At 46.1% G+C, this 27,566-nt stretch overlaps 1 protein-coding gene across 9 annotated transcripts in view; it reads left to right on the forward strand.

Moving 5' to 3' along the window:
- AGPAT3 (1-acylglycerol-3-phosphate O-acyltransferase 3) overlaps positions 1-27,566 on the forward strand; it is a 152,258-nt gene that overhangs the window by 100,688 nt on the left and 24,004 nt on the right. For 6 of the 9 annotated variants that reach the window (XM_049874984.1, XM_049874980.1, XM_049874986.1 and 3 more), the window contains one exon: positions 19,144-19,370. The exons of 2 other annotated variants lie outside the window; for them this stretch is intronic. In XM_049874984.1, coding sequence (XP_049730941.1) covers positions 19,193-19,370 — 178 coding nt within the window. In that variant the 5' untranslated portion in view covers positions 19,144-19,192. The remainder of the gene's footprint in view (positions 1-19,143; positions 19,371-27,566) is intronic. One more of the 9 variants, XM_049874985.1, reaches the window with a different exon arrangement.

The raw sequence follows: 27,566 nt of genomic DNA on the forward strand, positions 1-27,566 counted from the left end.
AATGACAGGTGCGAAGGTTCTCCCAGGGCTCTCTGTAGAGGCCAGCTGTGTCTGTTGTCAGTGTTCGCAGACTTGCGTGGTTTATTGTTTTCAATTCCCATCTTTTTTTTTTCCTGATCCATGAGTCACAGTGCCTGCTTAATGGCAAATGTGACAGCATTTTTATCTTTGTAAATGGCCCTGATCATCATTTAAAGTATGTGTGCTCTTTATAGAAACACTGATGAATAACCTGCACATTCTAGAGTTGGAACAGAGCCATCATTTAATTGAAAAAATCAGCACCTGGTGTTTATCTAGAGATCCGAAACAAATGAGTTGTTCGCTCCCACCAGGGGTTATGACTGGGGGGGGCTGTTGTATCTTCCACCAGTGTGCCCTGTGTCTGCCCCAGGGAAACGAGGACACAGCCTGTCCCCCTGCAGGGGCCCGTCTCTCCCCAGACATCAGGTTGGTTGGTGGCCCTGTCACCTTAAATCTCTGATGGGGTTGCATCAAGTTGGGAACTGGGAGTTTGTCTGGCTCTTGTAATGGAGAGAGCGATGCTCTTCCTAGCTCTCCACATCCCCAAGGGAAACTCAAACTCTGCCTCCTATTGCAGTGTGCCGTTGAGTTGATTCTGACTCAGAGCTACCCTAGAGAACAGATTAGAACTGCCCCATATGATTTCCTGAGCTGGGGAGCATATTCCCTAGGTCTTTTCTCCTGAAGAGCCACTGGTGGGTTCGAACCGCCAATCTCTGGGTTAGCAGCTGAGTGCTTAACCGTCATGCCACCAGGGCTCCTCTGCCTCTGCCTTTTAAACTGTGAAATATGATGTACAAATAGAAAACTGCGTGAAATGTAAGCAACCAGTTTAACAAATGCACCACGTACAAATAACTGTAAGCACTGCTCTGTGGTCATCTCAGAGCAAAAAGGCATTGTTGTAATGCACGATTCGCTGTAACCAAAAGAGGTCCACATCCACTTGGCTGTGACTGTTTTGTACATGCGTGTGCGTGTGTGCACATGTGCGTGTGTGTGCATGTGCATATGTGTACACGTGTATTTTGTAACTCAGCCCCCACTTGCCGTCACCCGTGGCTGAAAGGGTTCCTCTGCCCTAGCGTGCAGCAGTCTCTCTCCGAGTGGGGGTCCCTCAGGCCCTGCTGGCTGGAGAGGCTGGTCACAGGTCTATTGTGCAGTCATCAGGCCCTCTCAGCTCTCCCATCCCTCCTACCCCACCACAGGCAGTACCACTCCTCAGGCCAGTAAAACCATCACAACACCTTGGAGAAGAGAAGATTCTGGAGCTCAGAGAGCTGGGGTAGGTGGGAGAGGGGGCTCACTGGCAGTGTTCTCTCCTGGAGCACTCTAGTCCACTCTGCCCTGAGAGTTCCTCACACGCCCACCCTCCACAGACCCACCATGCTTTCCAGCTCTCTCTGCTGCCCACCCCACCCCCCGCCACCACCCTCCTCCAGGCTAGGTTCATGCTGAGGGTCGTGGTGTTCAGGTGTTCACTACAGGAAACACCCCAAGCAGCAAAATAGGGCTCATGGGGATATGATGACCCATTACATCCTTAGGGAGCCTGTCCTTTCCTGTCCCTGGTCTGTGGTTCCCATCCCTCTGAGAGAGCACAAGGCAGAGGAGAGGGAGTGACACTGATGCCTCCCTCAGACCTGGCCGGAGGTCACCGGCCCTGAGACCCATGTGGCTCCTTCATGGGCTGGAAAGTGAAACCGGGCATAGCACATGCCCTCAGCTGGGTTCTGGGCTGAGTTAACTTGTCTGACCTCCACTTGCCTGGAGCAGTGCCCCCAGGCATCGCTGGAGAGATTAGAAATGTGCACGGTTTTCTTCTTGCTGATTCTGATTGAAAGTCTCTCTGTCCTCCCGTGTTGTCCAACAGCCCTCCACAACCTTGAATGCCCCGTAAGGCAATTGACAAGGATTTGGGAATTCTTAGGTATGATTATTAGGCAAAAAGTCTGCATACGTTCCCTGTGATGTTGCTTTTTCAGGACACTTGCATTGCGATGACTTGCAAGGACATGTGAATGGGGCAAGATTAAGAAGTCGTTTGGCTTTTATCACAAATGTAGGTATAGTAAACATGAGAGTCACTCATGTAGCAAACACAGGCTGAGCACCTATTCTGTGCCAGACTATGTGATTTACAAGAACACAGCTATAACGGTGATGCACCAGGAATGTTTTTGGTTGCAAGTAAGAGAAACAGTGGTGTAAACACACTGCACCATGGCACCTGTCCTCCCTGCTTGTTGAAGCTGCACTCCCAGCTGCTCACTGATCCTGGGAAGGATTCAGACTCTATCCACCTGTCTGTTAGCGATGTTGGTCTTCTGACCTCAGTGCTTGTCACTCCCTGCTCCTAAGGTGGTGGCTGCACCTTCAGACACCTCCTCCTCACTCAAGGGGGAAAGTGGAGCACAGAAACAGTAGATGGGTACTTGTCTCTTGTATCAGGAGAGCAAATGCCCATCTTGACACGCCCGCAGACTTTTGTCTCCCCCTTATGTCTCAGTGGCTGTATGTAACTGAGCCACATGCCATCCCAAATCAGCTGCTGAGAGAGGGAAGGGGGCCACCTTTACTGGATTAAGCTGGGGCTGGGGGCAGGTTCCCCTCCCAGCATCAGAGCTGCACCTTGCTGCACTGGCAGAGTTCTGTAACCAGGAACTACGTGGTATTAGGCTGACGGCCCACCATGCTCGCTGCACCCTAGGCTATGAAAGTATAGCCAAATTCCTTTTGGGCTCCTGCCCTATTAGCCCACCGAAATAAGACGGATGCCAATTGCAAGGGAAACGGAAAGTGGCAAATTTATTGTCTGCACAGGCAAGGAACAATGCAAGGCCTAGCGGCCGAAAGACTGCACACTCCCCTCAGAGGGGACTGGAGAGCTTTTATCTCCTCCATTCCCTGAGGGGCAGGGATTGGCACCTGAAACTCTACACCTCGAGCCCTCCCGTGCCCGGATTTGGAGATCTGGATGCTGAGTCACTCTTCATAGCAAGTTCTCCTTGTGGGATTTCTTGCTTTCCAAAGGGGCTCAGGTGGAACTGTGGCTGGAGAATATCTTCCCTTCTGGTGATGCTTGGCTCCGGGATCAGGTAAGGACATGGGTCCCTTGGCCTGCGCATGCGGCGAGACGTTGGCCTGCGCCTGCGCCAAGATCTAGCGCTTGGGACAAACCCCGGTTTAAAGCCGAGGTTTGCAAGCACCACTGATCCGCAAAGGAGGCAGGAGGGAGCCGCATTGGATCATGGTTTCAACAGCAGAATCTGTCATTGAGGATTGGAGGGCAGGCAGTTGGCATGTAGTTTGACGGTGCCTATATTATCCATTGGTTGAGAAAATACATAATGCTCAAAGATCCCCATAAGCCCAGTAATGGTCTTAAGTTAATTGGTGTTTTTATTTACTGTAACAGTGTCTGACTACGATACAAAGCCCAAGTACGTGTATATGAGATGTGTGTGTTTGCTTGGCGCACGGAGGACCCCAAGGCTCCCTCAGTAGCTGCAGGCACCACAGGGCTCTGGACTGCATCTCACAGTCAGTGAAGTGTGGGCCCTTTTGTCTAGCTTGTCTGTCTAAATGCCTGTTCATGAATTAGTACCAAACCAGAGTGCTCCTTAGAAGCTAGACTGGGGAGACTTCATCTTGCTTACCTCGGACACATCATCAGGAAAGACCAGTCTCTAGAAAAGGACATCATGGTTGGTTAAATAGACGGTCAGTAAAAACAAGGGAACCCTCTACAAAATGGACTGACACAGTAGCCATAACAATGGGCTCAAACACACCAATGATCATGAGGACGTTAGGACAACGCAACGTTTCGTTCTGTTGTGCATGGGGTTGCCAAGAGTTGGAGCCAATTTGACAGCAACTAACAACCATCACCCGCACCGTTTTAGTTATTGAGGTTTCACAGCATGTTATAGCTTGTAGGGCTAGCTTCCTCTCTCCTTTTTTTTTTTTCATAGTTTTCTTGGCCTTTTTTTCCTGTTTGTTTGTTTGTTTTTATGAACTGTAGAATCAGCATGTCTAGTTCCAGAAGGGAAAAAAGTCAGTACTTTTATTAGGACTCAGTTACATTTAAAAATTAACTTAAGAATGGTTTATGTTTCATTTATGTATTACTGTGTAACAAACCACCTCAAAATGTAGTGGTTTAAAACAACAACCACTGTTTGGTCACGGTTCTGTGGGTCAGCAGTTTGGGCTGGGCTCAGCTGGTGTTTCTTCTGCTGGTTTCAGCGGGGATCATTCCCATGTCCCCTGCCAGCTAGCAGCAAGCCTAAGAGCTGGTGGTCTGGGCCCTCAGCTGGAATGGCTCATATCTGTTCCATGTGGTTCCAAGGTAGCCAAGAGCACACAGGCGGAAGTGCCAGGCTCTTCTGGCGTAGGCTTGGAAGTTGTATGGCATCATTTCACTTCCTCCTACTCATCAGGGTGAGCCATGAAGTCAGCCCGCATTCAGGAGCCTTTTGATGGGAGGAGGAGCAGCACCCTGTGGCGGAGGGGGGGTGTGTGCAGGGAAGAGCCACGTTGCGGGCTGCCTGCTCAGTAACTTTTCACTAATTGAGTTCACTTGGATCTTTCAGGATGTTTTAAAGTTTCATCACACAAACCAGTTGCTTCTGAGTCTCATTCCGATTCACAGCAACCTAGTGTGTGTCAGAGCAGCACTGTACTCCATAGGGTTTTTAATCGCTATGGAAATAGATCTTTTGGAAATAGATCACCAGACCTTTCTTCCCGGAGACTTCTGGGTGGGCTTGAACCTCCAGCATTTCCGTTAGCAGCCCAGCACTTAACTGTTTGTGTCACCCAGAGATTTCTTCCTCATATAGGTTTTATCTGTTGTGAAGTGTGTGATTAGATGTTTTATCATTTTCATTGAAAATGTGGCATCCCCAGGTGGTACAAACAGTTAACCTACTTGGCTGCTATCTCAAGTGTTGGAGGTTCAAGTCTACTCGTAGGTACCTTGGAAGAAAGCCTGGCAGCCTGCTTCCAACACCTCAGCCATGGGAAACCCTGTGGAGCACAGTTCTACTCTGGCATACATGGGGTCTCCACAAGTCAGAGTCAACTCAGTGACAACCTATTTGTTTTTCTTGCCAATGTAAACAGGGTCTTCTCCACCACTGTCTCTGTCATTGAGTGTTGATGTGGGGGCGTCTCCCGACATCAGCTCCTCACTGACACCCTCCTCCCCTGGCTGCCTACATGTGACTGGACCCCTTGTTTGCTTCTTTCCCGTCAGTAAGCACTTGCTGGTGGACTGTGAGCCAAAGGAGTCTTTGCAGCTTGCACCCCATTTGCTTTAGAGGAAATCCCCAGCCCTGAACGTCCAGCCTTCCCTCCGCCCCCGGCCCACGTCAGCCTGCTGGAAAGGTGACAGCCAGAGCAACCTTGGAAGCCACGTGTTGAAGATGATAGAGTGGCTAGCAGTCTGCATTCTAAATGACTGTGTGGAACAGGGCCACTAGCAGCCTGGGTCCTAAATGACCATGTGAAAACAGAGCCACTAGCAACGTGGGTCTTAAATGGGCACATGGAACAGGGCTGCTAGCAGCCTGGATCCTAAATGACCATGTGAAACAGAGCCACTAGGAACCTGGATCCTAAATGGCCACGTGGAACAGGGCCACTAGCAGCCTGGATCCTAAATGACCATGTGAAACAGAGCCGCTAGGAACCTGGATCCTAAATGGCCACGTGGAACAGGGCCACTAGCAGCCTGGATCCTAAATGACCATGTGAAACAGAGCCACTAGGAACCTGGATCCTAAATGGCCACGTGGAACAGGGCCACTAGCAGCCTGGATCCTAAATGACCATGTGAAACAGAGCCACTAGGAACCTGGATCCTAAATGGCCACGTGGAACAGGGCCCCTAGCAGCCTGGATCCTAAATGACCGTGTGGAACAGAGCCACTAGCAACCTGGATCCTAAATGGCCACATGGAACAGGGCCGCTAGCAGCCTGGATCCTAAATGACCATGTGGAACAGAGCCACTAGGAACCTGGATCCTAAATGGCCACGTGGAACAGGGCCACTAGCAGCCTGGATCCTAAATGACCATGTGAAACAGAGCCGCTAGGAACCTGGATCCTAAATGGCCACGTGGAACAGGGCCACTAGCAGCCTGGATCCTAAATGACCATGTGAAACAGAGCCACTAGGAACCTGGATCCTAAATGGCCACGTGGAACAGGGCCACTAGCAGCCTGGATCCTAAATGACCATGTGAAACAGAGCCACTAGGAACCTGGATCCTAAATGGCCACGTGGAACAGGGCCACTAGCAGCCTGGATCCTAAATGACCATGTGAAACAGAGCCACTAGGAACCGGGATCCTAAATGGCCACATGGAACAGGGCCCCTAGCAGCCTGGATCCTAAATGACCGTGTGGAACAGAGCCACTAGCAACCTGGATCCTAAATGGCCACATGGAACAGGGCCGCTAGCAGCCTGGATCCTAAATGACCATGTGGAACAGAGCCACTAGCAATCTGGATCCTAAATGGCCACGTGGAACAGAGCCACCAGCAGCCTGGATCCTAAATGACCATAGGAAACAGAGCCACTAGTAGCCTGGATCCTAAATGACCACGTGGAGCAGGGCCGCGAGCAGCCTGGATCCTAAATGGCCGCATGGAGCAGGCCCCCTAGCAGCCTGGATCCTAAATGACCACGTGGAACAGAGTCACCAACAGCTTAGGCTCTGAGTAACCACATGGAGCAGAGCCGCCAGCAATGTGGTTGGAAGTTGAAAACTTAATACTTATAAATGCATATTTCACAATACATTCAGAGTCATTTTATCTGCTTTTTGCCATGTCCTTTATCTTTGCCCTTGCCCACATCTCTGGCCAGAAAGAAAAAGATACGTATTAAGGAGCACACCACATGGAACTCTTACATGATCCTTTGTTGCTAATTCCAGATGCTGACAGGGTCAGCCTGGTAGTAGGCAATTGCTAGCAAGGGAATAGTTCGTATTGTTTGGCCTTATTGAAAGGTGCGGTAGGCCCTGTAAATGAATCTGTTCAAGAACTGAATCTTGCCCCTTGAAGCCTTAAAAACAGAGTTGTGTTCATTTAATGTAAGGTTTTAGCTGAAGTCTTTTAAAAATATGTTTCCTGCTTTCTGGACTTCTTGAATAGCATCGTGAATATAATGCAGCCCCTTCTCTGGGCATTTTGGCGAGGTCACGGTGACAACAATTGCAGCATTATGTTATCGTCGGTGATGTCACCCAGAGGCCCTGGGGGCCTGCATACCTGCTTACCATACCAGACAACCTCAGGGGTGGTGCCATCCAAGACCCAGCTCTTCTCTGTCCTTCTCTGCTGCTGTCAGGATGCCTGTCTCAGACATCCCGTCTCTCCCTTTCCCTCATCTGCTGCTTCAGCTGGGTTGTGGACCAGTGCACCACACAATTGCACTTATTCAAGCTGCCTTTAAATTGAGAGCAAGGAAAACCCAGTCAAGGAGCTGAGGGGTCCGACTGTGAGTAAAATAGCTTGACTTTCATAGCATCTGGTTTGGCTGCTCAGAAAGCTTCTGCTGTTTATTTCCTGGTTCTTGGCTGTGTTCCAAAAAGTAAAAGTTACTCCCTGAATTACTTTGGTACCTTGAGGCATTGTTATATCTCTGCTGACTTTGTTTCCAATAGTCAGTGCCATTCACAGATTTCTCCTACAGCATTTCCTGACTCAGTAACAATGGAGCTATCCACACACAAGCCAGAGACTGACGCACCCTCAGCACCTCCATCTGTAGTCAGCTGGCGTGGCCTTTCCAACCTGCCCCCTGGGAGCAGACCAGGTCTGCTCAGCACATATAGGCACTGAGATCTGGATGGGGGACGGGGAATAAATGGGTGAGTGGGTGAGTGAATAAACAGGTGGGTGGATGGGTAGGTGAATGGATGGATGGTTGGGAGGGTGGGTGGGTGGCTGGATGGATGATTGGACCAGGTGGGCGGGTGGATAAATAGATGGGTGGTTGGTTGGGTGATTGGATGGGTAGGTGAGTAGATGGATGGATAGATGAATAGGAAGATGGATGGATGGGAAGGGTAGATGGGTTGAACAGAGGGAGGAGGAGAAGAGAAGGTAGCAGCATGTCTTGGTTATTATTCCTTATGGCCTTTGAATTTAGATCATTGAAATCCACATATAATTGAAGATTCTTTTATATTCTATAAGGCAGACTTGCTATCTAGAACATCAATCACAGTGTACTCTCGGCATATCTGAATGTCTTCTGCCTTCACCCACTGCCGTTGGCACAAGGACAGACATGATCCCAGGAAAGCCACTCAGACACAGACCCATGAAGCTGCAGGGCTTTGGACTCACATTCTCCCAAGATTTCAGGAACTGGGAATAGCAGGTCACTACTTTGGGGTCCCCCACATGTCTGTCAGTCAGTTTGTCATACTGCGGGAGCTTGTGTGTTGCTGGAAGCTATGCCACATGTATTCAAATACCAGCAGGGTCACCCATGGCAGACAGGTTTCAGCTGAGCTTTTGGACTAAGACAGACAAGGAAGAAGGACCTGGCAGTCTACTTCTGAAAAGAATTAGCCAGTGAAAACATCATGAATAACAGCAGAACATTGTCTGATACAGTGCCAGAAGATGAGCCCCTCAGGTTGGAAGGCACTCAAAATACGACTGGTGAAGAGCTGCCTCCTCAAAGTAGAGTTGACCTTAATGACATGGATAGAATCAAGCTTTCAGGACCTTCATTTGCTGATGTGGCATGACTCGAAATGAAAAGAAACAGCTGCAGACATCCATTAATAATCGGAATCTGGAATGTATGAAGTATGAATCTAGGAAAATTAGAAATTGTCAGAAATGAAATGGAACACATAAAGATTGATATCCTAGGCATTAGTGAGCTGAAATGGACTGGTATTGGTCATTTTGCATCGGACAATCAACATGGTCTACTATGCCGGGAATGACAGCTTGAAGAGGAATGGCATTGCATTCATCATCCAAAAGAACATTTCAAGATCTATCCTGAAGTACAGTGCCGTCAGTGATAGGGTAATATCCGTTCACCTACAAGGGAGACTAGTTAACACAACTATTATTCAAATTTACGCACCAACCAGTAAGGCCAACGGTGAAGAAATTGAAGATTTTCAGCCAACTTCCGCAGTCTGAAATTGATCAAACATGCAACCAGGATGCACTAATAATTACTGGTGATTGGAATGCAAAAGTTGGAAACGAAGGATAAGTAGTTGGAAAATAAGGCCCTGGTAATAGAAATGATGCTGGAGATGGGATGATTGAATTTTGCAAGACCAATGACTTCTTCATTGCAAATACCTTTTTTCACTAACACATGGCGACTGTACACTTGGACCTCACCAGATGGAATACACAGGAATCAAATCAACTACATCTGTGGAAAGAGACCATGGAAAAGCTCAATATCATCAGTCAGAACAAGGCCAGGGGCCGATTGCGGATCAGACCATCAATTACTCATATGTAAGTTCAAATTCAAACTGAAGAAAATTAGAAAGTCCACGAGAGCCAAAGTATGACCTTGAGCATATCCCACCTTAATTTAGAGACCATCTCAAGAATAGATTTGATGTGTTGAGCACTAACGACCGAAGACCAGATGAGTTGTGCAAGGACATCATACATGAAGAAAGCAAGGGGTCATTAAAAAGACAGGAGAGAAGGAAAAGACCTAAATGGATGTCAGAAGAGACTCTGAAACTTGCTTTTGAATGTTGAGTAACTAAAGCAAAAGGAAAAAATGATGAAGTGAAAGAAATCAACAGAAGATTTCAAAGGGCGGCTCGAGAAGACAAAGTATTATAATGACATGTGCAAAGAGCTGGAGATGGAAAACCAAATGGGAAGGACACACTCAGCATTTCTCAAGCTGAAAGAACTGAAGAAAAATTCAAGCCTCGAGTTACAATAGTGAAGGATTCTACGGGAAAAATACTAAATGCTGCAGGAAGCATCAAAAGAAGGTGGAAGGAATACACAGAGTCACTATACCAAAAAGAACTGGTTGACGTTCAGCCATTTCAGGAGGTAATATATGATCAGGAACTGACGGTACTGAAGGAAGAAGTCCGAGCTGCACTGAAGGCATTGGCAAAAAACAAGGCTCCGGGAATTGACTGAATACCAACTGAGATGTTTCAACAAACGGATGCAGCAGTGGAAGTGCTCGCTCATCTATGCCAAGAAATTTGGAAGACAGCTCCCTGGGCAACTGACTAGAAAAAAATCCATATTTATGCCTATTTCCAATAAAGGTGATCCAACTGGATGTGGAAATTATTAAACAATATCATTAATATTGCATGCAAGCAAAATTTTGCTAAGATCATTCAAAAGTTGTTGTAGAAGTATATCCACAGGGAACTGCCAGAAATCCAAGGTAGATTTAGAAGAGGTCGTGGAACCAGGGATATCATTGCTGATGTCATACGGATCCTGGCTGAAAGCAGAGAATACCAGAAAGATGTTTATCTATGTTTTATTGATTATGCAAAGGCATTCGACTGTGTGAATCATAACAAATTATAGATAATGTTGTGAAGAATGGGAATTCCAGAACACTTAATTGTGCTCATGAGGAATCTTTACATAGATCAAGAGGCAGTTGTTTGAACAGAACAAGAGGATACTGCATGGTTTAAAGGTTTATATCCTTCAAACTATGTCAGGGTTGTATCCTTTCACCATACCTATTCAATCTGTATGCTGAGCAAAAAATCCAAGAAGCTGGACTGTACGAAGAATGGGACATCAGGATTGGAGGAAGACACATTAACAACCTGCATTATACAGATGGCACAACCTTCCTTGCTGAAAGTGAAGACAACGTGAAGTACTTCCTGATGAGGATCAAAGACCACAGCCTCCAGTATGGATTACACCTCATCATAAAGAAAACAAAAATCCTCAAAACTGGAGCAATAAGCAAAACAACATGATAAATGGAGAAAAGGTCATTTCACTTGGATCCGCAGTCAACATCCATGGAAGCAGCAGTCAAGAAATAAAGATGCATTGCATTGGGCAAACCTGCTGCGAGAGATCTCTTTAAAGTGTTGAAAAGCAAAGATGCCACCTTGAGGACTAAGGTGCCCCTGACCCAAGCCATGGTGTTTTCAACACCTCGTATGCATGTGAAAGCTGGACAATGAATAAGAAAGACTGAAGAAGAGTTGATGCCTTTCGGTTGTGGTATAGGCGAAGAATATCGAATACACCATAGACTGCCAAAAGAACGAACAAATCTGTTTTGGAAGAAGTAAAATCAGAATGGTCCTTAGAAGCAAGGGATGGTGAGACTATGTATGTCTCACGTACTTTGGACATGTTGTCAGGAGGAATCAGTCCCTGGAGAAAGACATCATGCTTGGTAGAGTAGAGGGTCAGAGAAGAAGAGGAAGACCCTCAACAGGATGGATTGACACAGTGGCTGCAACAATGGGCTCAAGCACAGCAACAATTCTGAGGATGGTGCAGGACTGGGCAGTGTTTCATTCCGTGATGCATAGGGTCGCTGTGAGTCAGAAGTGACTCGACGGCACTTAAAAACAGCAACAACACAGTGGGGTATTCCAGCGCTGGCCAGCTCCTGCTCCAATGCAGAGCAAGACGCATGACTGGGGAGAGCAGAGAGATTCGTTCGGTGCAGGAGGGACATGGGCTAGGTGACTCAGCACCCCAGAGCAGCAGAGCTGCATCCCCAGAAGGTGCAAACCTCTGAGTGGGGACCCGCTACCGGTGTCACACGTGGTGGGGCAGGTTCTGGCCCTGCCGTGAGGGTGCCAGTTTGATTTGTGGTATACTAGTTTTTTTTATAGTGTGTAGAAGAGCTTGGTGGTGCAGTGGTTAAGAGCTCAGGCTGCTAACAAAAACGTTGGCAGTTCAAATCCACCATTCGCTCCTTGGAAGCCCTCTGGGGCAGCTCTACCCTGTCCTATAGGGTCACTATAAATAGAAGCTACTGTTGCACAGAAGCAAACTCCAAAGGGAGGTGCCGTGAGGTTGTAATTGGGAATGCCCACACACCCCCTCCCCAGTGCGTCCATTCCATTCAGAACACACCGTCCTGGGAGCAGGGCTGAAAGGTTGAGCAACGCAGTTAGGCCACTGAGCCAGGCTGCAGGCACCGGAGGAACTCAGGGAAGAGGAAGGGAGCTCCTGACCCTTCCTTGCTGTTCCTTCCCCTACTCCTTAGGCTGGCCCTGTGGGTGAGGAAGAAGGTCACTTCAGTGAAGGGTGGGGACACACGCTGTCACTGCAGTGGAGGGTAGGGACACAGGTCACTGCAATGGGAGGTACAGATATGTGCTATCACCATGGTGGAGGGTACGGACAGCTTGGAATGGGCAATGTCCATGTTTACGCTCTTTTTGTCTAATATCCTAACCAGGTTGTGATAAACTTGCACTTGAGTGTGCCTTATGAAAGACAAGTCACCCTCTGGCTGTAGGATGTAGGCCTGTGTGTCCAGTGGTGTGGTTGTTTACAGGTCTCTAAATAACAAATGGAGCCCTGGTGGCACAGTGGTTAAGAACGTGTTTGCTAACCAAAGGTCGGCAGTTCAAATCCAAGAGCCGCTCCTTGGAATCCCAATGGGGGAGTTCTGCTGTGTCGTGTAGGGTTGCTATGAGTCAGAATCTACTCGATGGCAACAGGTTTTTTTAGGTAACAAATCACTGTAACCCCCCTGGAGGGCCGTGGATCCCTTCTCTCTGCAGGGCTGGCTGGGCTTAGGAAGGAGGAGCTCTGTGCATCAGGCTGAGCACTTGTCTCCAGAACCTTGCACCTCGGGCCCCGTGCACTTGGGCAGGCCCATGGAAAGGCATCACAGCAGGACCCCTCTACAACAGTGAGGTTTTGGGGGGCTGAACCCTCTTTTCCGTTTTTGTCACCTCTTTATCATTAAACAGAAATGGAGGTGAAACTGGCACCTCGCTCACCCTAAGATGTGTGGAATGAGGTCGCCACTTCCTGCCTGCCTGCGGCTGCCTGTGGGTGGGAGCAGGGGTGCTGCGTTTTCTCTCCCCAGACTGCCTCTCACTCGTTCATAGGGGCTCTCTTTCTTGCAGGCGTATTGCTGCCAAAACTTCAGTACATTTTTGTGCTTAGCTGTCACGTAGTTGTCCTGACTCACTACAAGCCCATGTACAATAGGACTGGACCATCGTGATCCTAGGGTTTTCATCAGCTGATTTTCGGAAGTAGATTGCCAAGCCTTTCTTCCTAGTCCCTCTTAGTCTGAAAGCTCTGCTGAAGCCTGTTCATCATCATGGCAGCGTACGAGCCTCCACTGACAGACAGGTATTAGCTGTGTGTAAGGTACATTGGCCAGGAATCAAACCTAGGTCCCCTGCATTAAATAAAAAAAAAACAAACCCAGTGCCATCGAGTCGATTCCGACTCAGAGCGACCCTAGAGGACAGAGTAGAGCCGCCCCATAGCCTGCACAGAAGGCAAGAATTCTGCTTAACCACCACCTCTGCCCTGTATCAGTCAGGTTAGGGTGTGCTTATCTTTGTGGCGAGTCCCTCGGTGGTTCAAATAGTTAAGGTGTTCGGCTGCTAACTAAAAGGTTGAAGGTTTGAGTCCACCCACAGGTGCCTTGGAAGAAAGACCTGGCAGTCTGCTTCTGAAAAATCAGCCATTGAAAATCCATGGAGCACAATTCTCCTCTGACACACACAGGGTCGCCATGAGTTGGCGTCGACTCAGCAGCAGCTGGTTTTTCCTGTGTGGGTGGAGTTGGCCAGTTGCTGTTGCTTCCATTCAAAATATCCTTTCCTTTACAAAAAGTTACACCCTTATCACCATTTTTTTAAAAGCAAATTTTACTTTGAAGAATTTGGAAACAGTTGGATTCCTGAACTGTGCCACACCCAAGTTGGCGGTGATGCATCTGGAATACCATTCAGGGAGCAGCAAGGCAGGGTCTATAGGAGTTACTGCTTGGGCGACCGCTGCCTTAGACCCTTAGGAGAGACGCCGTCCTCCTGGGCTCAGACTGCTGCTGTGAGAACAGAAGGGCTCTGCAGGGTGGGTGGTGCTTGCCTTGCTGTGCTATAAGGAAGTCCCGTGACTCGATTGCTCAGTTTTCCTCTACTCGCCTCCCCTCGCTGCCTCCTGTGGTTCCAGGAGCTAACTGTGCTTGTTGGCTCGCCTCACCCATAAATCTATGCTCAGCTCAGGAGCCCCAGCACCAGTCCCTGGACAGCTCAGCTAGGGGTCCCATGGCATGTCCAGTGGGTGGAGCTGGTCCTGTCCTTGCCTCACCAGAGCTGGGCTCCTAGATTCTTCTCTGACTCACTGCTCCGTGCAGTGCCAAGCCCACACCCACCTCCAGAAGGGCCCAGGACCACACCATTGGTCTTCCCATCTCTCTTCAGCCCTCCTGAGTGGGGGTCTGCCCTCCATTCCGTCGCAGTGTTTGCAGTCTCAAACATCCTCTAACCAAGCAGGTCCAGCTCTTCGTGTGCCTGTCAGCTGTCCCCATCACTGCGGCCTCTCTCTCTGCTCCCCTCCCTCTGTGCTGCCCCCGGAGCTGATGGCCTGAGAGCTGCGCTGCCCTGGGCCTCTGCCTGCGCTGCCCCCAGGGCCGGCAGTGGTGCCACCCCCACCCCGTCCTGGGCGGTGGGAGGTTGGAGGCCCTGCGCCCATCACGTGATGGTGGTGAGCAGCTGATGCTTCTGAGCCCAGGCCAGGGCCCCTCCCCTGATACCACTTCACCCAAGCCTGGGTCGGAGCGGAATGAGGGAGCCATAGAAGGTGCTGTGGTGGTTTGAAGGTGCTTCGTGTCCAGCTAATGATAGGCCCCAAGGGGTAAGTACAGAGAACGGCGAGAAGGATGGCTCGTGTCTTAACTGCACGGAGGGGGCACTTTCAGGGATCACTGTTTCTCAGAGGTGCTCTGTGTCCTTTGCTCTTCCGGAACGCTTCCTCAAGAGCCGTGCAGCCTGTGACAACAGGGTATGACGGAAGTAAGGCTCGTAAATAAAAATTGTCATGACTCCCACCCCCACCCTGTCAAATACCTGAATTCTGAACGTCCCCCAAAAGGGTCAGACTAACCCATTTCTAGTCAGGCTTCAAGCTTAACAAAATCCTCCTAAGATGGTAGAGAACAGAAAGCCTCACAGGTTTTTACACCCAAGACATTGTACCATAATAAAGTTTGGAATGGATAAGGGGCATGTGGAAAAGATCAGCCGTGAACAGGGAGAAAGTATTTGAAACACGTACTGTTAGTAGGATTAGTAGTATCCAGAAAACACAAAGAAGTCTTACAGACTTATAGGAAAAAGACAAAGACCCTATAGACAAATGAGCAAAAGACATGGAAGCACATTTAATGGAGAGGAAACATGAATAGCAAATAACTAAGGGAAACAGATGCTTAACTTCAGTGCAGTTAGAGACACACAAATTGAGATTGCCATGTGATACCATTTTACACTCGATGGGGCTAAAATTAAGTCTGACGATAACAGTGTTTAGATCTACAGGGAGTCTTATACAGTGTTGGTGGAAGTGGAAATTGTTGTAACCCCCTTGGAAACAGTGTAGCGTTGTCTAGTAAAGCTGACAGTGAACGCACCCTACCACTCATCAGTCCTAGTCTCTGGGACTGTCCCCCACAGAATCCCTGGGCTTTGGGCACGTATGGAGAGGTACAAGAGTTGCTGGCAGAACTTCCGTTAGAGCCAAGACCAGAACACTCCAAAAGCCCTTGGAAGCCACCAGATAAAGTGTGGCATACCCCACAATGGATTGCTACCCAGAAATCAAAACGAGCCAGAGCTACACATGGCAGTGTGGGGAAATCTTAGATACGAGGCGAGATGGGGAAAGCAAACAACAGAAGACTAAAGTTCAAAAGCATAAAGCTGGATAAGAACTTGTTTAAACCAAACCAAACCTGCAGCCATCGATTTAATTCCTCCTCACAATGATCCCGTGTGTGGACAGAGTAGAACCATGCTCCATAGGGTCTCCAAGGCTGTAACCTTTACGGAAGCAGACTGCCACATCTTTCTCCTATGGAGCAGCTGGTGGGTTTGAATTGCCAACCTTTCAGTTCGCAACCAAGCCCTTTAACCACTGTGCCACCAGAGCTCCAAGGGCAACCCCTCTAAAAAAACCCCACTGCCGTCGAGTCGATTTCGACTCATAGTGACCCTATAGGACAGAGTAGAACTGCCCCATAGCGTTTCCAAGGAGCACCTGGCAGATCTGAACTGCTGACCCTTTGGTTAGCAGCCGTAGCACTTAACCACTTGCCAGCCTTTAGGTTAGTAGTGAGACACAAACCATCTGCGCCACCCAGGGGCCTTGTACTTTGTTTAGGGGTGTAATAGAACTTTTTCTAAGGAAAAACAGTGGTTCTCTCTCAGGGGAGGTGGGGGTGGGTTTGAGGAGGAGCCCTTGGATGTTTGTTTCATAATTTATATGCTTCATAATTTATATATTGTAGGAAAACATATTTTATTAAAAACCCACACAGGAAACCAATGGGACAGCTGAGCCTACCTTGCTGGATTTTTGAAGCAGTGTGTTCGTTTCGTTATGCGAACTGTACTCTATAGGCAGTCACGATTCCTGATAGCATCAACTGAGTAAGAGTGAATTATAGATCGAACAAGGTCTGCTGACTCAAAGAATCATGAAGTCAGAGAGCTGAGTCAGATGAAGGCTGAGAATCTCTGTTGGTATCCAGACCATCTGTGCTGACTAACGCCATTGGGTAGAGGGGCTGTTTGGGAGTGGGTATCAGCTCAGCCTCAGCATCTCACTCATCCAATTCCTTATTCATTCCAAGTGAGACTGTACCCGCACAGTGGAGACATCTAGCATGGCTCTAAGCGCCCTCTGCTGGGCAGCACTGAGAAGCACCCAGCAGCCCCTGTGGAGTATTCTGAGCCAAAAATGCTGAGCCTAAATTAGTGATGAGGAAGCATTCAGATAAACACAGATTGTGGGGAATTCTACAGGACAGCTGCCCTTGACTCTTCAAAACCCTCAGTCAAAAATAGATGGGGGGCAGGGGCTGTTCTAGGTTAAAGGAGAATAAAGAGACGTGCCAGTCAGATGCCCTGTGCAATACTTACTTAGATCCTGGATGGAGAAAAGCCATAAAGGCCATTTGGAGAGCAACTGCAGAAACTGAAACATGGACTGAATATCTGATGGTGGTCTTCTACCAGGGTAGTTAATAGAACGTTGTAATTTTTAGGTGACGTAGGCCGAATGTTTAGGAGTACAGCGTCAGGAAGTGTTCAGCTTAATTTCAAATGAATTTGGAAAAGAAAACTGGGCCTGTGTACCTAGACCAAAAAAACCTGTTGTTTTCTAGTCGACGCAAACTCGTAGCGGTCCTATAGGACAGAGTAGAATTGCCCCAAAGGGTTTCCGAGGCTGTAATCTTTATGGAAGCAGACTGCCACATCTCTCTCCCACAAAGTGGCTGGTGGGTTCAAACCGCCTACTTTTTGGTTAGCAGCCGAGTGCTTAACCACTGCAGCACAGGGCTCTTTTGTGTACACAGTGAGACCTGAAATGAGGAGGGGTGTTCATACCTGATGAATCTGGGAGAAGGTGACCATCCTACTATTCTTCCCACTTTTTGTAGGTTTGACTTTTTTTAATTAAAAGAAGAAAATGTTGCCTGGAATGATGTATAAATTAGAACGTAATCCTGCTAACTTATGAAAGCAAAGCCATCTTCCGAGCAGGTGGGGACTTTCTAGGGGCAGCGACTTTGGCTGCTGTGAGGGGGGTCCCCAGGCCTTCTGCATCCACCTTCCCCAGTGCGGCCTTAGGCAGCAGTGCCCCCACAAATTTCAGGCAGGAAGAGGGGAAGTAGCGCCAGCTTCAGGTGGGCAGTGGTCTGGGGTGGGGCAGAGCACAATGAAGGAAGCTCTGAGCTTAACGAGGCGCCCCATGTTTACCTAAGGAGTAATGGATATTTACTGAACATCTCCCGGGTCAGGGGGCAGCGGCCGTGCTGGCAGCCTGATTCTGGGGCCCCCACCTGTGTTTCGCTCATCAAGGGGCACAGGTGCCTATACTGAGCGTGTCCGAGGGGCCATGAGAGTGTGCTCAGCAGCTCTCCCAACCACACCCGTTTCTCACTGTGTGAGTAGCAGGTGTCACCTCTCCCAGGGTGCCAGTCTGCAGGGTTCCCAGGGTGGGCCTGGGCCCTGGGCCGTCACTCTGCCGGCCCTACAACTGCAGGGTGGGGTCACTGCTCCTGATTGTCTCCCTGTGTACATGGGGCATCACAGGGCAGCTCCGTAGGACAAACACAACAAGCAAGAGCATGGCCGGCACTTCTGCAGCGAGAAACGGGTGCAGGAAGAAGGGGAGGAACCACGGAAGGTTCTGGGGGCTCGTTCCTTCCTGTTATCAACCAAAACCGAAATCTTTTAGTTTAAAAAATGCATAGTGGCTTGGGAATTAAAACACACCAGCTGAGGTATCGTGGATCTGTTTTTATATAGATTTTGTGCGCAGTTTTGGCCTTTTAAATGAGATGCTTAAAAAAAGAAGAAAACGTTATCCATATTTTGTCTTTACCTAGAGATAAACATTACTGATATTTTGATATATTTTTCCTAGTCCTTTTTTTTTTCTTTCTTTCAGGTATGCATGGGAGTGCGTGTGTGTCTTTCGGTCTTTGAGTGTGTGTGTGTGTGCGCGCGCGTGTGTGTCTGCCCTGGTTTGTGTGTGAGTCTGTGTGTGTGTGATTCTGTGTGTGTGTCTCCGTGTCTGGTGAGTGTGTCTGTGTGTGTTTTGCATGGGGGTGTGTGTGTGGTGTGTATTGTGTATGGTGTGTACTGTATGTGCGCCTGTGTCTGTGTGTGTGGGATGTGTATATGGACGATATGTGTATGTCTCTTCACGTCTAAATGTATATATTTTCAGAAGAAAAAGGCATCCCGCATAAGGAGGGCCTAAACCCTGCCATCACGGCCGTAGATCCAGGCCTGGAATTGCAGGAAGTCCGCGGTCTCTGGTCCCCAGGCCCCCTGGCACAGCCCTGAGTGTGTCTCCCGCCCTTTCCAGGACAGCTGTTCTCAGTGAAGGACCTTGCACTCGCTACTGAGTAGTGACCATGGGCCTGCTCGCGTTCCTGAAGACCCAGTTCGCTGTGCACCTGGTCATCGGGTTCGTCTTCGTGGTGAGCGGGCTCACCATCAACTTCATCCAACTCTGCACGCTGATCCTCTGGCCTGTCAACAAGCAGCTGTACCGCCGGCTAAACTGTCGCCTCGCCTACTCGCTGTGGAGCCGTGAGTACTGCCCCGAGCTGCAGCACCGCTCGGAAGGGGGGCCCTGGCAGTAGTGAGGGGCAGCGCCTTTCCCGCGAGAGTACCTGCAGAGTAAGCCAGTTCCACACTTGCTGACACACCGGGGTCCTGGAGAGGGAAGCAGGCATGCTTGGGAGGACCGATATGCAGGCCATCTGCGAGGGCTCGCGTCCTGACACTGGGGACCTGAGGAACCGCTCAAGAGGGCTGCCCAATAGACAAGTGAAAAGATGCTCAACCCCAAACTGCCCACCGGGTCAAACCACATGCAGCTCCAGCATAGGACTGTTTTGACCCACAGAAATGGCAGTTTCATATGGTTAAACGTGATGTGTGCTTTCGGATATTTAAAATATAAAGTAGAGAGAATAAACTCAGTTCACTGTCTCCTGACGTCAACAGTTATTGCTACATAGTCAATCTTGTTTTACCTGCATACCCAGCCACCCCCAGCCCCAGATTATTCTGCACCAAACCCCAGATGGCAGGGCATTTTATTTGTAAACATCTCAGTTTGCATCCCTAAAGGAAAAGTGCTTTGATGTCACTCTGACTGTATATGTGTGTTTCTATCTATATGTGCTTGTGTTTGTGTGTATGTATACATACAAAATCAATTTTTACTTGTAACATTGACAGAGATTTAAAAACTTAACAACACCCACTGTATAGGAGTCCCTCGATGGCACAAACGGTTAAGCGCATGACTATGAGCTGAAAAGTTGGCAGTTGGAACCCACCCAGAGGTGCCTAGGAAGAAAGGCCTGGCAATCTGCTTCTGAAAGGTCACAGCCCTACGGGGCACAGTTGGGCCGCCATGAGTTGGAATTGGTGGCAACTAACAACAATACCTACTGTTGACCCTGATGAACTGGCACACTCAGTGGATTGGTGAGTGTAGAAAGAGGGACATCTTTTGGCAGTAGCTTGGCATGGTAGTTAAGGACTACGGCTGCTAACCAAAGTTTGGCAGTTCAAAATCCACCAGGCGCTCCTTGGAAACTCTATGGGGCGGTTCTGCCCTGTCCTATAGGATCACTATGAGTCAGAATCGACTCGACAGCAACAGGTTTCGTTTGGCTTGTCAATGATTTATATGGTTATAATTTTGACCCAGTGATTCCACGAAATAAAAATGTAACCTAGAGAGATAGCTACAAAAGGACATATATACCTATAGCGTATTCCTTTAATCAGTTTTATATTAGAATACTGGCAGCAACCTAAAACCCCATTAATGGGACTAATTAAATTATGGTATACCCATAAAAAATACAATGGGATTATATGCAGCTATTAAAATGAAAAAAAAATTTTTTTTTATTAAAATGAGAACAATCTCTGTTTATAGATACAGAACCATCTTCAAAATACATTTTTTTTAAATTGTGCTTCAGGTGAAAGTTTACAGCTCAGTTAATTTCTCATATAAAAATTTATACACATACTGCTATGTGGCATGAGTTGCAGTCCCTATAATGTGACAACACACTCCCCCTTTCCAACCTGGATTGACTGTGTCCTTCCAACCAGCTCCTGTTCCTCCCTGCCTTCTCATTCCACCTCCAGACAGGAGCCACCCATTTAGCCTTGTGTATCTGATTGAACTAAGAAGCACACTCTTCACGAGTATTATTGTCTGTTTCATAGTCCAGCCTAATCTTTGTCTGTAGAGTGGGCTTTGGGAGTGGTTTTAGTTCTAGGTTCATAAAGTATCCAGGGGCCATAGTTTTGGGGGTTCCTCTAGGCTCTGTCAGACCATTAAGTCTGGTCTTTTTACGTGAATTTGAGTTCTGCTGTGCATTTTCTCCCACTCCATCTGGGACTTTCTGTTGTGTTCCCTGGGCACCATCTAGTTCTTCTGGTCTCAGACCAACGGAGTCTCTGGCTTATGTGGCCCTTTTGTCTCTGGGGCTAATATTTCCCTTGTATCTTTGGTGTTCATTCTCCTTTGCTCCAAGTGGGTTGGGACCAATTGATGCATCTTAGATGGCTGCTTGTAAGCTTTTAAGACCCCAGACACCACTCACCAAAGTGGGATGCAGAATGTTTTCTTAATAAACTTTGTTATGCCAGTTGACCTAGATGTCCCCTGAAACAATGGTCCCCAGGCCCCAGCCCCAGCTACTCTGTCCCTCAGCATGTTCAGTTGTGTTCAGGAAACTTCTCAGTTTTTGCTTCGGTCCGGGTGTACTGACTTCCCCTGTATTGTGTGTTGTCCTTTCCTTCATCTAAGATGATTCTTGTCTACTGTCTAGTTAGTGAATTCCCCTCTTCCTCCCTCCCCACCCTCATAACCATAAAAGAATGCTTTCTTCTGTTTTTAAACCTTTTGTTGAGTTCTTATAATAGTGGCCTCATACAGTATTTGTCCTTTTGCGACTAATTTCACTCAGCATAATGCCCTCCAGGTTCATCCATGTTGTAAAATGCTTCACGTATTCATTGTTGTTTTTTATTCCATTGTGTGAATATACCATAGTTTGTTTATCCATTCATCTGTTGATGGGCACCTACGTTGTTTCCATCTTTTTGGTATTGTGAACAGTGCTGCAATGAATATGGGTGTGTATGTTATCTATTCATGTGATGGCTGTTATTTCTCTAGGATGTATTCCAAGGAGTGGGATTGCTGGATTATATGGTACTTCTTTTCTAGCTTTTTAAGGAAGCGCCAAATCGTTTTCCAAAGTGGTTATACCCTTTTACATTCCTACTAGCAATGCACAAGTGTTTCAGTCTCTCCACAACCTCTCCAATATTTATTTTGTGTGTTTTTTTGAATTAGTGCAAGCCTTATTGGGATGAGATGGTTTTTCACTGTAGTTTTTTTTTTTTTTTTTTTTTATAATAACTTTTATTAAGCTTCAAGTGAACGTTTACAAATCCAATCAGTCTGTCACATATAAGTTTACATACATCTCACTCCCTACTCCCACTTACTCTCCCCGTCTTGAGTCAGCCCTTTCAGTCTCTCCTTTCTTGACAATTTTGCCGGCTTCCCTCTCTCTCTATCCTCCCATCCCCCCTCCAGACAAGAGTTGCCAACACAATCTCAAGTGTACACCTGATATAATTAGCTCACTCTTCATCAGCGTCTCTCTCCCACCCGCTGACCAGTCCCTTTCATGTCTGATGAGTTGTCTTCAGGGATGGTTCCTGTCCTGTGTCAACAGAAGGTCTGGAGAGCATGGCCGCCGGGATTCCTCCAGTCTCAGTCAGACCATTAAGTTTGGTCTTCTTATGAGAATTTGGGGTCTGCATCCCACTGCTCTCCTGCTCCCTCAGGGGTCCTCTGCTGAGCTCCCTGTCAGGGCAGTCATCGATTGTGGCCGGGCACCAACTAGTTCTTCTGGTCTCAGGATGATGTAGGTCTCTTGTTCATGTGGCCCTTTCTGTCTCTTGGGCTCTTAGTTGTCATGTGGGCTTGGTGTTCTTCATTTTCCTTTGCTCCAGGTGGGTTGAGACCAATTGCTGCATCTTAGATGGCTGCTTGTTAGCATTTAAGACCCCAGACGCCACATTTCAAAGTGGGATGCAGAATGATTTCATAATAGAATTATTTTGCCAATTGACTTAGAAGTCCCCGCAAACCATGTTCCCCAGACCCCCGCGCTTGCTCCGCTGAGCTTTGAAGCATTCATTTTATCCCGGAAACTTCTTTGCTTTTGGTCCAGTCCAATTGAGCTGACCTTCCATGTATTGAGTGTTGTCTTTCCCTTCACCTAAAGCAGTTCTTATCTACTGATTAATCAATAAAAAACCCTCTCCCACCCTCCCTCCCTCCCCCCCTCGTAACCACAAAAGTATGTGTTCTTCTCAGGTTTACTATTTCTCAAGATCTTATAATAGTGGTCTTATACAGTATTTGTCCTTTTGCCTCTGACTCATTTCGCTCAGCATAATGCCTTCCAGGTTCCTCCATGTTATGAAATGTTTCAGAGATTCGTCACTGTTCTTTATCGATGCGTAGTATTCCATTGTGTGAATATACCACAATTTATTTACCCATTCATCCGTTGATGGACACCTTGGTTGCTTCCAACTTTTTGCTATTGTAAACAGAGCTGCAATAAACATGGGTGTGCATATATCTGTTTGTATGAAGGCTCTTGTATCTCTAGGGTATATTCCTAGGAGTGGGATTTCTGGGTTGTATGGTAGTTCTATTTCTAACTGTTTAAGATAACGCCAGATAGATTTCCAAAGTGGTTGTACCATTTTACATTCCCACCAGCAGTGTATGAGAGTTCCAATCTCTCCGCAGCCTCTCCAACATTTATTATTTTGTGTTTTTTGGATTAATGCCAGCCTTGCTGGTGTGAGATGGAATCTCATCGTAGTTTTAATTTGCATTTCTCTAATGGCTAATGATCGAGAGCATTTTCTCATGTATCTGTTGGCTGCCTGAATATCTTCTTTAGAGAAATGTGTGTTCATATCCTTTGCCCACTTCTTGATTGGGTTGTTTGTCTTTTTGTGGTTGAGTTTTGACAGAATCATGTAGATTTTAGAGATCAGGCGCTGGTCGGAGATGTCATAGCTGAAAATTCTTTCCCAATCTGTAGGTGGTCTTTTTACTCTTTTGGTGAAGTCTTTAGATGAGCATAGGTGTTTGATTTTTAGGAGCTCCCAGTTATCGGGTTTCTCTTCATCATTTTTGGTAATGTTTTGTATTCTGTTTATACCTTGTATTAGGGCTCCTAGGGTTGTCCCAATTTTTTCTTCCATGATCTTTATCGTTTTAGTCTTTATGTTTAGGTCTTTGATCCACTTGGAGTTAGTTTTTGTGCATGGTGTGAGGTATGGGTCCTGTTTCATTTTTTTGCAAATGGATATCCAGTTATGCCAGCACCATTTGTTAAAAAGGCTGTCTTTTCCCCAGTTAATTGACACTGGTCCTTTGTCAAATATCAGCTGCTCATACGTGGATGGATCTATGTCTGGGTTCTCAATTCTGTTCCATTGGTCTATGTGTCTGTTGTTGTACCAATACCAGGCTGTTTTGACTACTGTGGCTGTATAATAGGTTCTGAAGTCAGGTAAGGTGAGGCCTCCCACTTTCTTCTTCTTTTTCAGTAGTGCTTTGCTTATCCGGGGCTTCTTTCCCTTCCATATGAAATTGGTGATTTGTTTCTCTATCCCCTTAAAATATGACATTGGAATTTGGATCGGAAGTGCGTTAAATGTATAGATGGCTTTTGGTAGAATAGACATTTTTACTATGTTAAGTCTTCCTATCCATGAGCAAGGTATGTTTTTCCACTTAAGTATGTCCTTTTGAATTTCTTGTAGTAGAGCTTTGTAGTTTTCTTTGTATAGGTCTTTTACATCCTTGGTAAGATTTATTCCTAAGTATCTTATCTTCTTGGGGGCTACCGTGAATGGTATTGATTTGGTTATTTCCTCTTCGGTGTTCTTTTTGTTGATGTAGAGGAATCCAAGTGATTTTTGTATGTTTATTTTATAACCTGAGACTCTGCCAAACTCTTCTATTAGTTTCAGTAGTTTTCTGGAGGATTCCTTAGGGTTTTCTGTGTATATAATCATGTCATCTGCAAATAGTGATAACTTTACTTCTTCCTTGCCAATCCGGATACCTTTTATTTCTTTGTCTAGCCTGATTGCCCTGGCTAAGACTTCCAACACGATGTTGAATAAGAGCGGTGATAAAGGGCATCCTTGTCTGGTTCCCGTTCTCAAGGGAAATGCTTTCAGGTTCTCTCCATTTAGAGTGATATTGGCTGTTGGCTTTGCATAGATGCCCTTTATTATGTTGAGGAATTTTCCTTCAATTCCTATTTTGGTAAGAGTTTTTATCATAAATGGGTGTTGGACTTTGTCAAATGCCTTTTCTGCATCAATTGATAAGATCATGTGGTTTTTGTCTTTTGTTTTATTTATGTGATGGATTACATTAATGGTTTTTCTGATATTAAACCAGCCTTGCATACCTGGTATAAATCCCACTTGATCAGGGTGAATTATTTTTTTGATGTGTTGTTGGATTCTATTGGCTAGAATTTTGTTGAGGATTTTTGCATCTATGTTCATGAGGGATATAGGTCTATAATTTTCTTTTTTTGTAATGTCTTTACCTGGTTTTGGTATCAGGGAGATGGTGGCTTCATAGAATGAGTTGGGTAGTATTCCGTCATTTTCTATGCTTTGGAATACCTTTAGTAGTAGTGGTGTTAACTCTTCTCTGAAAATTTGGTAGAACTCTGCAGTGAAGCCGTCCGGGCCAGGACTTTTTTTTGTTGGGAGTTTTTTGATTACCGTTTCAATCTCTTTTTTTGTTATGGGTCTATTTAGTTGTTCTGCTTCTGAATGTGTTAGTTTAGGTAGGTAGTGTTTTTCAAGGAATTCATCCATTTCTTCTAGGTTTTCAAATTTGTTAGAGTACAATTTTTCATAATAATCTGAAATGATTCTTTTAATTTCATTTGGTTCTGTTGTGATGTGGTCCTTCTCATTTCTTATTCGGGTTATTTGTTTCCTTTCCTGTATTTCTTTAGTCAGTCTAGCCAATGGTTTATCAATTTTGTTAATTTTTTCAAAGAACCAGCTTTTGGCTTTGTTAATTCTTTCAATTGTTTTTCTGTTCTCTAATTCATTTAGTTCAGCTCTAATTTTTATTATTTGTTTTCTTCTGGTGCCTGATGGATTCTTTTGTTGCTCACTTTCTATTTGTTCAAGTTGTAGGGACAGTTCTCTGATTTTGGCTCTTTCTTCTTTTTGTATGTGTGCATTTATTGATATAAATTGACCTCTGAGCACTGCTTTTGCTGTGTCCCAGAGGTTTTGATAGGAAGTATTTTCATTCTCGTTGCTTTCTATGAATTTCCTTATTCCCTCCTTGATGTCTTCTATAACCCAGTCTTTTTTCAGGAGGGTATTGTTCATTTTCCAAGTATTTGATTTCTTTTCCCTCGTTCTTCTGTTATTGATCTCTAGTTTTATTGCCTTGTGGTCTGAGAAGATGCTTTGTAATATTTCGATGTTTTGGACTCTGCAAAGGTTTGTTTTATGACCTAATATGTGGTCTATTCTAGAGAATGTTCCATGTGCGCTAGAAAAAAAAGTATATTTTGCAGCAGTTGGGTGGAGAGTTCTGTATAAGTCAATGAGGTCAAGTTGGTTGATTGTTGTAATTAGATCTTCCGTGTCTCTGTTGAGCTTCTTACTGGATGTCCTGTCCTTCTCCGAAAGGGGTGTGTTGAAGTCTCCTACTATAATTGTGGAGGTATCTATCTCGCTTTTCAGTTCTGTTAAAATTTGATTTATAAATCTTGCAGCCCTGTCATTGGGTGCGTAAATATTTAATATGGTTATGTCTTCCTGATCAATTGTCCCTTTTATCATTATATAGTGTCCTTCTTTATCCTTTGTGGTGGATTTAAGTCTAAAGTCTATTTTGTCAGAAATTAATATTGCTACTCCTCTTCTTTTTTGCTTATTGTTTGCTTGATATACTTTTTTCCATCCTTTGAGTTTTAGTTTGTTTGTGTCTCTAAGTCTAAGGTGTGTCTCTTGTAGGCAGCATATAGATGGATCGTGTTTCTTTATCCAGTCTGTGACTCTCTGTCTCTTTATTGGTGCATTTAGTCCATTTACATTCAGGGTAATTATAGATAAATAAGTTTTTAGTGCTGTCATTTTGATGCCTTTTTATGTGTGTTGTTGACAATTTCATTTTTCCACATACTTTTTTGTGCTGAGGCGTTTTTCTTAGTAAATTCTGAGATCCTCACTTTCATAGTGTTTGACTTTATGTTAGTTGAGTCGTTACGTTTTTCTTGGTTTTTGTCTTGAGTTATAGAGTTGTTATACCTTTTTGTGGTTACCTCATTATATACCCCTATTTTTCTAAGTAAAAACCTAACTTGTATTGTTCTATATCGCCTTGTATCACTCTCCATATGGCAGTTCAATGCCTCCTGTATTTAGTCCCTCTTTTTGATTATTGTGATCTTTTACCTATTGACTTCCATGATTCCCTGTTATGTGTATTTTTTTTTAATTAATCTTAATTTGTTTGTTTTTGTGATTTCCCTATTTGAGTTGATATCAGGACGTTCTGTTTTGTGACCTTGTGTTGTGCTGATATCTGATATTATTGGTTCTCTGACCAAACAATATCCTTTAGTATTTCTTGTAGCTTTGGTTTGGTTTTTG

Source organism: Elephas maximus, chromosome 2, assembly GCF_024166365.1.
Source record: "Elephas maximus indicus isolate mEleMax1 chromosome 2, mEleMax1 primary haplotype, whole genome shotgun sequence".
In the NCBI taxonomy this organism is placed as follows: domain Eukaryota; kingdom Metazoa; phylum Chordata; class Mammalia; order Proboscidea; family Elephantidae; genus Elephas; species Elephas maximus.